We start from the raw sequence: 10904 nt of genomic DNA on the forward strand, positions 1-10904 counted from the left end.
AATTTAATCTCATGTTAGACATGAAAAGCTATGGTTCTGGGGCTGCTGAGATGGTCCAGTGGGTAGAGGTGCCTGCTGCCAAGTCTCATGGCCTTCGGCCTCAGGACCCATATGATGGAAGGAAATCTCCCAAGTTTTTCCTCTGACTTCCACATGTGTGCTGTGGCATGTGCATGTGTACACATGCACACACATTAAAATGCAATAAAAAGATAAAATTCCTTGTATTTTCAAGCATTAAAATGGTCTGGTATTTTATAAAGAGCATATATCTTACATTCAAAAAGCACTTTAATCTTTGTTCCTAATCTGCAGGTAAGGAAATGATTTAGAAGAGAAAGAATGTAGACACCTTATTGAAAATTTGGGTTGGATTAAGTAAACCCATGGGATTTGAGGTTGATACTTCATTTGTTCTAAGAACTTCTGTGAGGCAGACTCCTTTAGAAGATTCTGATGTATTTCCTAGAGAGGTAAAAATAAAAATTTGGGGAACATTCCTTTTTTCTGTTGCTGGCATCCTGGTAGGATAATTTGATGAGCGTAGCCGCTGTCCAGCCTTAACCGTGGCACTGGTGCTTTTGAAGCTGGAAAAGATCAGTACTGACATTATACTGAATCTTGGCTCTGACCTGAAACAAAACAAAAAGACAAAAACAAAAACTTGTCTCTTTTAGACTCAGTGGCTCAGAAAATGTGTTTAAGGGGAGTTATTTTTCTAAATGTCACCCCAAAAAAAGAGTTGATGGCCTTTAAGGACAGGGGTGGAAGAAACCGTCACTTTGTGCTTTCTGTCCTACTTGTGTCTTCATACCACTCATTTTTGTGCCATGTGTGTGTGTGTGTGTGTGTGTGTGTGTGTGTGTGTGTATTCTCTGCATGCTTGTATGGTGTGTGCTGCAGTGCACATATGCATTTGAATGTGGAGGCCAGAAGCCAACGAGTGTCTTCCTTGATTGCTCTCCATCTTACTTATTTTAACCTTTTAAAAATCTTTTAAAACTTACTTGTCTGTGTGTATATGAGTGCAGGTGTATGTATGTGCCACAGCATTTGTAGGAAGTTAGAAGACAACTTTCAGGAGTCACTTCTCATGTTTCAGGATCAAACAGGTTCAGCCCTTTTACCTGCTGAGCCATCTCTCCAGCCCTTCTTTCTTTCTAAGGCAGGATCTCTCACTGACCTGGAGCTCATTGATTTTGCTGGGTTGGCCCTCTGTAACTCCCAGAGTTACAGATGCACACCACTCTGCCTGGCTTTTACATGGGTGCTCAGGATCTGAACTTGGGTCCTCTTGCTTGCCAGCAAGCACTGTACTAACTAGGCCACCTCCCCAAGCCCCTTTTGTACTACTCTTTAAAAATAAAAAATATGACAAGTTGAATTTTAAAATTTTATATATATTCAAAGGTTTTTGTTGTTGTTGTTTTCCAACTTTATTTTGAAAAAAATGGAGTGATACGGTCTCAGAAGAAACTAGATGTCTTAGAGTCTAGTTATACAATATTTATTGAAAATTTTTACCTTTTCTTTTATAAAAATTAGTAGTTAGAATTTTTTTCATTTTGTTTTTGATTTGTTAGTGTTAAATTTTTTTATTGATCCTAATTAATTGCTGTGACTGCCTGGTAAAGCATTACTCAGTTTTCCCTAATGTTCTTTTTTTTTTTTTCTGGGGATTCTTTCCATCTGTAGGTTTTTATCTCCCATTAATCATCAATGATGGATGACTGATAGTGTGTCTCCACTGAGTAAATGCTGCCACCAAAGCTAAGAGTTCTCCAGTTGGAGAATTTTCTTCATGACTTTGGGTAAATCATTTACACTGTATGGACTTCCCTGCCTTCTACAATGAGTTTCTGGAGTGTTTTATCGAGTGCCATTCATGGAGCTCTGGATTTTAGCACTTGGGCCAGCTGTTCTTTAGTACATGTCACACTGGTTCTCCATCTGCTTTAACAAGTGCAGAGTACCAGTCCTGAGAGTCAAGGTGATGCTTGATCATTCGACTTTTCAACTCTGGTAGGCTGGGAGTATGCTATGGCTCAGCTAGTGTAGGTCTGATTGGGTCTATAGTCTCTAAGAAAGGTTGGATGGCCTGTGTCTGTTTGAAGATGAGGAAGCAATCTATAGGGATTTATTTAAAGATCTGTCCCTGTAGGTACTCACTCGGTAAGACAAACTGAAGACAAGTTTAATGCTATCTGAAGCTGACTGTCTTAAAAATAATATCAGCAGCTAGATGGTGTGGTCTGAGGAAAGAGCATAGGAAGGGGCTGAAGGACTGTGACCTTGATTCTTATATGACTCCATGTCTGATTCCTGTGTGACTTTAATCCTCAAAAAATGTATTCATTTCTCTCTCTCTCTCTCTCTCTCTCTCTCTCTCTCTCTCGGCATGGCACACTGTGTAGAGATCAGAGGACAACTTGCAGGAGTTGGTTCTCTCCACTATGTGAGTCCTTGGGATGGAATTCAAGTTGTCAGACTTGGTGGCAGTTACCTTTACCTACTGAACCATCTCGCCAGCCCTTTAGCTCTTAAATTTTGACCTGCTCATCTGGAAAGTGACAATAATGCTTTTTTCTGTTTTAACAAGATACCATAAAATTGAGTTGATGTGAACATTAGCAAAAAAGTTTTGAAAAGATTAAAGTTGTTTTAGTAAAAAGGTATTCCTAATACTACATATGGAAAACTGTTATTGTGAATTCTTCAGATGACTTATGATAGTACCTCTATATCATATGCTTTTTTATGTCTATACAGGCCTCTTGGTTGCTTAAGATGTGGAGTATAAATAATTTTGCCAACATTTTCAGGCAAAGAAGCTGAGTAATTTTTCCAAGGATACAGTGTTCTGTGGAAACCCAGGCTACACTGCAGCAGCTTCTGCAGTGTGGGCCAGGTTACCAGCCATAGCTCCTTCCTGGAGCTGTCTTACTTCAGCGAGGAAGAAAGCAATGCTAAGATCTATAATGTGTAGAGCCGTCTCTGTATTTGTACTTCTGTCCTACTTTCTGAATGTTCTAAGCTTTCCTTGGTGCTTTGACATTTTTGGACTTCAGAGGGCAGTACAGTAATTTTGACTGAAGGCTGGAAATAGAGAAGTTAATGACTTTCTGATGTCACACAAACTCTATTATACCAGTTAGTAAATACTAGCTTTATGCCAATTTCTGAACTTTCCTCCCAGAATATATTTGCTGCGGTTGGAAGGGGGTTATATGTGTATAACCTTCAAATGAAGCGTGTGATTGCCTGCCAGAAAACAGCACATGATTCCAATGTCCTGCACATTGCCAAACTTCCAAACAGGTACATGTTCCCATCTCTTCTGCAATAGATGAAAGTCACGCTTCCTAGGACCACAAGTGTAATTTCTGCAGTGGTTAAATTACCTGGCTTTGTGGTGACTTGACCTTGGTATTCTTTTGGAAATAGAGAATGCCCTCTGTTCTGTCTCTTGTGAAAACATTTACAAGAGCAAGATTAAATGAATTAAAATGAATCTTACTGTAGAAGAGATCATTTAAAATTGTTATTTAATCATGTAAAAGACTTAGAGCTCTTACAATGTAATATATATACATATATTTTTTTTTCTTTTTTTTTTTTGAGACAGGGTCTCATTAGCCTCCTGGCCTGGACACCGCTATGTAGTAAATGGCATGTAGCACTGCACCTGGCTTATATTTTCTTTAAACTCATCTTTTGTGGTGTTCTGTTTATGGCTAAAATCATGCAGTAGGCCACCTTCTTGTCTAAGGCTGCCCTAGTTTGCTTTTCATTGCTGTGATTAACACCATGACCAAAAACAACTTGAGGAGGAAAGGGTTTATTTCACTGTACAACTCCTGATCACAGTCCATCATTCAGAGAAGCCAGGCAGGAGCCTAGAGGCAGAAGCTGAAGTAGAGACCACAGAAGAAAGCTGCTTACTGGCTTGCTCAGCTACCTTCCTCATAAAGCCTAGGCCTACCTATATTGGGATGGCACCACCACAGTGGCCTGGGCCCTCCAACATCAACTAGCAGTTAAGAAAATGCTTTATAGACACAGGCCTGCCTGCTCTGGGCTCTTCTTCAGTTGTGGTTCTCTATACCCAGGTGACTCTAGTTTGTATCAAGTTTACAAAAACTAACCAGCACAAAGGTTACTAAAATGAGAATAGATTTGGTTGCTGCAATTCTAGGGATGAAATGGGGAGTAGCATGTTCTATGCCTGATATATTCTGGATGAGAAGCACCTGAAAAGAGATGTAAAAGAGGAGGGAAGGGGCTGCTTAGGACGTTCTGAAGATGTAGTTCATACTGTTTTCTGAATGATCTTAAAAATGGAGATGATAAATTTATGGCATTTGAGTCAGTGTCACATAATGTAATGTGTACCTTTGCTGGAGAGTGCTTTCAGTTTGCATTGCAAAGCCATGTTAAATTGTGACAGCTCTTGCCGAGAATGAATGCAGTTAAGGGCTCCAGTGAGTTCTTCCTGCAGAGTTAGCATTTGGCCTCCCAGGCGCTCTATCTTTGCCTATCTAACTTTCTGTTCTGACAGGCAGTTAATCTCATGCTCAGAAGATGGCAGTGTACGCATTTGGGAGTTACGGGAAAAGCAGCAGCTTGTGGCAGAACCTGTGCCGACAGGTGTGTGTTGCCCTGCGTGTAGTGTTGTCTCCCCCTCCCCCTCCCCTCCTCCTTCTCTCTCCTCTCCTTTCCTTTCTCCTCATGACAGGCAAAAGAAAGGTAAGTGTGGGAAGCCACAGAGATCAGGGATCGTGTGCTCCAGACAGGCATTAGATGTTTATAGGAAGCTTATGATAATTAGAATTTAGGAGTCACATTAATTTTGCCCCAGCATAGAACTGTCTCTTCATTGCAATTGAATTCAACTGGGAATTTATTATTTTGAGAGAAAACTATGATTTTCAAGTAATCTGAATGACCTGTTGGCCTAGTAATACAAAATTTGTGCCATCTAGTGTCAAACTAAAATATTCTTTACCCTTCAAGCATTATTGTTAGTACTGCATGAAATTTATGGAGAAAATCATTTTCTTGGTTATGCCATAATCTCATGAGCTCTTTTAGGTGTTTGGTTTGAAAAACAACTTTGGATATTTGAGTGAATTAGTTACTAATTTTTGATAAGTCAAATACTGGTACCTCTAAATTCTAGTTTCTTTTTTTTTCACCTTACTTGAGTATTGTCTTACACACACACACACACACACACACACACACACACACACACACATGATTTTCTTGTATGTTTTGTTAATAGGTCTGAACTGCTCCCTTTTTGATAATTACATACCACCTTTAATGCCTTTACTTCTGTTAACTAACAGTGTCTGTCTCTTTCCTTGCCACAAGTGGGTGACTGGGGGCAATAAAAGAAACAAGGCACAAACCAAGTTCATTGAGAAATAAATAGAAAACAATATCTTTAAAAGATCCCAGCTAGTGTCTGCTACCATCTGCTTAGTCCCTGACAAACAGTAGTATGAAACATCTTTGTATTCAAAATTCCCTTTTTTCTGGTCTCTTACTGCTATTGTATTGTAAGAAAAGAACGTAGTAGTTTTTGAAATGGCTGATGCAATTGTCTTTTTCTAGGATTTTTTAATATGTGGGGATTTGGAAGAGTGAACAAACAAGCCAGTCAACCTGTGAAAAAGCAGCAAGAAAATGCGACTTCATGTTCTCTGGAGCTCATTGGAGATTTGATCGGACACTCATCCTCTGTGGAGGTACTGCATTTGTAGGCCTGTAATGTCCAGGCACTTCCTGCTTCTCCGGCATGGTGCTTTTTGAATTTAGTTGGTCTCAAAAAGACCAGTATTTTGTCAGCTTAGGTTTTTACTGGATATGAACACAGAATGAGATAGGAGATAGTATGGGCAGTTAGGATCTTCCTTCACAGAAACAGGATTTGAGGAAGTAAGCAATGTATTGGTTTAAGAATGGGCTTACCTTGTATATGGAGGTAGCTGATAATAGGGCAGTGTTAGTTATTTTGAATATGTATGTATAACATAACAGTAGAGCGATCATGGAGTATTGTGGTTATATGTGTAGAACAAAAGCCTTGGCAAAATCTAATTCATCCCAGGGACTATTACCAAATTCAGGAACAGAGTACTATTTTCATATGCCTTTGATGAGTAAGTTATTTTATAAAATCTTGTTACCTAAATCACTATATATGAAATATATATGCATATATGAAGTTTATTTCAAAATTATAGGCTACCTTAGCATTTAACTTGTGGAAGTCCAAATACACTAATATTTATAAGCACTGTTGCCTGTAATGAAGGGAAAAGATCCATGGAGGTAAAGAGCTGATTGAAACTGGTAACAGTGTAGTGCTAGCAGTGAAAGATGGATCCTAAGTAAGGATTTCTTGAATTGTTCTTCCCTGGCCCATAGCCAAGGAAGAACACTAGTCATTGAATGTTTCCTGGACTTTAGGAATATATACTAAATCCTAGAGTTTTTGAGCAGATACAAAATGCAATCCTTGCCTTCATGGATCTTATATTTTAGTAGAGAAGAAGTAAGCAGACCTAATAAACTCTTAATCAAGGCTGCTTATGATTGACCCAGATGAGTAGCAGTTTGGGAGTTAGAAGAGACATTTCTTTCTGTATCCTGTAAATGTCTGTAGAGAGATGGGATCTGAGATGAGCTCTGGAGGTGCAGCCAGTCACCATACTCCCTCTTGTTTGATACCATGTCTTACTCTTCTTTGCTTTCTTCTAACAAGTAACTCAGAGCTTTGTTATTAACCCTGTTTTTGCTTGTGTGCCTGTGGTGCAGATTGTAGGTGGTGAGCATAAATGTAGACATGGTCAAAGATAATATTTCTGTTGCGGCAGGGAGCAGATGATAAGCTGGATGGGAGCATTGGGTTCCCATGAACAGACACTAGGCAGAAGTAACATGAACAGACCAAGTCAAAAGTAGTTTTGACTTGGATTATAAATGTCCTTTAAAGAAAGGCTGAAGAGTTTGGACTTTATTTTTAAAATAGTGGGAACCCATTAAAGGTTTTTAAATAACAGAGGAGACCTTTAAAATGTCACATTTGTCCTAAGTCAGGTTTTTTGCATTTTTGCCCCCTCTCCATCCCCTGGTATTGGGGATGAAACCTAAGGCTTTTCCATACTATTCATGTTAGGCAGGTACTCTACCACTCAGCTACATTTAGCCCAGCTGCATGTCAGCATTGTGAAAAACACCTTTGGCTTCGTTGGCAAATTTAGACTCTCTCAGGTGCTATCCTCTGATCTCCTCTCATGCTTGCTGTCTGGCCCAGCTCTTCTACCCAAGTACTGAACTCTTCTTTTCCAATCTTTTGAGAAATTTTGCTCCAGTATTTTCCGATTTTATTCCACAGTCATCAGTCAGTCCTTGTCTGTGACTTTACCTTGTGATCTTCAGAAATTGTGTCATTTCAGGAAAAATTCTCATTCTCTTCTCCCCTACTGTTTCTTCCTTTATCACACTTGTTTGTTAAAGGACCACATCCTGTCAGACCTTCTTTTATCTCTCTAATACCAGTCCACTGCCCACAATATTCATCCTCCTTTTTTTGAACCTGCACTCTCCTAGCCTTAGCTTTTAATCTCTTACTTCCCTAAGTCTATCTTTCCCTTTACTTGGAGAATTTTCTCTCTCTGAGGCTTTCTGTGTTCCAGTTTGCTGGATCTCCATTTGTCTGAGTTACTGTGGTATGCTATAGTACAGTATTCGATTACAGTATCTTTCATTGGTGTCCTAGTTGTTTTGGCAAAGATTTGGATTATCACTGTAGGGACCATAAATAAAGACAATAAATGCTTATAAATTGATTCAGCATTTCTACTTTTATAAAGATTGCTGGAGCCAGGGTTTATCTTGGGAAATGCAGAATTCAGACATTTTATTGGTATCCATTTGTGAATAAATAATGATTAAATGAAGCAAGTGTGATAGGACCTACACCTGATAGAATCTTAAAAACAATATTTAAAGAATTAGGTTATGGTAAAATTTAGAATATACTTGGAGAACTTACATACTTTACAAAAATAGCTATTATTGTAGTTCTGTCACTGATTAACAAAATTCTATTAAGATATTAGATATCACTCATAATTGTGATTGTTACCAGCACTTTTTTCTTTTTTGTCTTTTTGAGATAGGGTCTCCCTGTAGCCCCAGCTGGCCTGGAACTCACTATGTTGACTAGGCTGGCCTTGAATTCAAAAACATCTGCCTGCTTCTGCCTCCCAAGTACAGGGACTAAAGGTGTGAGCCACCATGCCCAGCTTGTTACCAACACATTTTTTGAGGGGGGAAGCATTTCATTACACCTTTAACATACTCAATAACAATTTCCAGAGCAAAGATACATTTCTTTCAAAAGTGGCTATAAAATTTTTAGGTTCACAGTTGAATTAATACAGTTACACAATATTGAACTGAGTATAAACCCTGTAAGACATAAAATTAAATGAGTTTTTAACCTTTAAAACAGATCTCCATTTCATTTTAAAATACACTGTTTCTTACAGAAATGCTCATTGTTTTTGCTAATAACACTTAATTGTTGGAGCACATGTCTCTAATCTGTATATATCTGATTATTACTAGTCATGGTAGGTTGCACTCGGATCCTTGGCACCTGTGTATGGATATAAAGTCATCGGGTAGATTTCATTGGTAATGTTTATCACCTCTACTACTTAACATGATGTTTATTTTTATGCTTCCTCCTCAAATATCTCATTTTTTAATTTGTTGATTTTTTTGTGTGATAGTAGAACATCCCAAACAATCTTATTCATCTATATACCCACTTCCCAGATGGTACCCTCCCATAGCCTCCCCCACTCACTAGAGCCCTTTATACTCTGTGTTCCCTGCTACTGTCTGCTGTGGTATTGGCACCCCCAGCTGTTCCCCAGTACTTGTCCATCCGGTGAAACTAGTCAGCCTGTCTAGAGGTCTTTGTTTTAGGAAGGTCAGCTGTTCCTCATCTAGCAGCAATCAGTTGTCAATATTCCTTTAGATAAGATTATGGTCTGCTGTTCATTTTCCCAGTTCTATGCTGGGTTACTATCTGGGAGTCTCTTGGCCCACCCTGGCGAACAACTCAAAAGAAGGTATCTCCTATTTGGCATTGTTGCTTGTTATGTAGCCTATAGCTAAACATACGGACTCTAAAAAAAATTATATTGGCCCCTTTAATCTTTGGTTATACTTTCCTTTTTGGGTGCTTAAGGCCATACAATAAACCAATTTATTTTTACTCTTAAGGCCATTTGAGGTTCTGTTCCTCGGGGGTCACATGGGCTTGGGAGAAGTCCCTAGCTCCTTTCTTTTACCAGGTCTTCCTATGTGAAGATAAGTCAAAGGTCCTACTTGACCATGGCCAGCTTTGCTTGGAAGCATGGAGGAAATATTTCCTCTGTGTTGATCCTCCTCTTGGTAGACTGGACACTGGTTCAAGTCCATTTTGTGGGGTCTCCACAGCCTCCTTGATCAAGAGGACAGGTGACTTGACATTTTGAGAGATGCTCATAGTCCCCTGGAACTAGTTGACCTAGGAGGGCAAGGAGCAAAAACTGTCCTTTATGACCCTCTGACCAAATTAGGATAGGCCTCAAAGTATATTTGTTAAACATCCAAGAAGGTTAGTTCCACCAGTCTGGTACTTTTAATTACCATGTGCCATGTAGATAAAGCATGGGCAAAGACCAGTTGTTTGCAGATAAACCTTGTCTGGTCATATATTTCTTGATCTGGTATGTATAATTAGTCAGTAGGTTATTGGACTAATATGGCTACCTCTGGTTTTTAATACTAGCTAGGCATTATTTATCTCTCACATTGTCTAACCCCTCCATCATGGTTTCCCCCAATTAAGGTGCCCCCATTTTTCCCATTTCTCCCTTAATAATACCCTTCTCCTATGGTTCTACCTCTCTTGAGCTCCTTCTTTCCCTTTATCCCCTAGGTTCCTTGAATACCCTTCCCTCCTCCCTCCCTTAAACTAACCCCATTTTTTTCTGTATCTCCCTTATTAACTCCTGTTTCCTGCTGTTCTCTTTCAGATTCTTTGTTTTCTTTTACCTTCCTGGTTCGTTTTCATTATCTTGGTTCATGTAGTTATGTCTGGTTACATAATCAATTATCAGGATTTGGTGCTAGGATCCATATATGAGAGAGAACATACATCGGTTTTTTTTTGTTGTTGGTTTTTTTTTTTCTGAGTCTGTATTACTTCACTTAATATAACAGTTTTTACTTCCATCCATTTACCTGCAAATTTAATGATCTCATCTTTCTTTGCTGCTGAGTAAAGCTCCATCGTATAAATGAACCACGTTTTCATTATCCACTCATCAGTTGAGGGACACTTAGGTTGCTTCCATCTCTTAGCTATTGTGAAAAGAGCAGCACCAAACATGGATGTACAAGTGTCTCTGCAATAGGATGAGTTCTTTGGGTATATGCCAAGGAGTGGTATAACTCGGTCAAATGGTAGGTTCGTTTGTAGTTTTTAAAGAGTTCTCCACACTGCTTTCCAAATGGGTTGAACCAGCAATGGATGAGTGTTCCCCTTTCCCTACATCCTCTCCAACATTTGGTATCATTTGTTTTCTTGATCTTAGCCAGTCTGACTGGGGTAAGGTGAAATCTTAAAGTGGTTTTAATTTGCATTTCCCTAATTATTAGTCATGTTGAACATCTTTTAAGATGGTCTTAGCCATGTTTTCTTCTTCTTTTGAGAATTCTCTGTTCAGCTGCTTAGTCCATCTTTTAATTGGGTAACTTCCTGTCTTGATTCTCTGTTTTTTGAGTTCATTATATATTCTGGATATATATTCTGAATGTGTTAATAATTTCTA

At 38.9% G+C, this 10904-nt stretch overlaps 1 protein-coding gene across 1 annotated transcript in view; it reads left to right on the forward strand.

Annotated features, from left to right (window-relative positions):
- The window catches only part of Wdr41 (WD repeat domain 41), a 59039-nt gene that overhangs the window by 43230 nt on the left and 4905 nt on the right, over positions 1–10904 (forward strand). The window contains exons 10-12 of the mRNA XM_008855984.3: positions 3197–3318; positions 4559–4647; positions 5620–5753. Coding sequence (XP_008854206.1) covers positions 3197–3318; positions 4559–4647; positions 5620–5753 — 345 coding nt within the window. The remainder of the gene's footprint in view (positions 1–3196; positions 3319–4558; positions 4648–5619; positions 5754–10904) is intronic.

The sequence above is a fragment of the Nannospalax galili genome, unplaced genomic scaffold (assembly GCF_000622305.1).
Source record: "Nannospalax galili isolate Female #2095 unplaced genomic scaffold, S.galili_v1.0 scaffold907, whole genome shotgun sequence".
In the NCBI taxonomy this organism is placed as follows: domain Eukaryota; kingdom Metazoa; phylum Chordata; class Mammalia; order Rodentia; family Spalacidae; genus Nannospalax; species Nannospalax galili.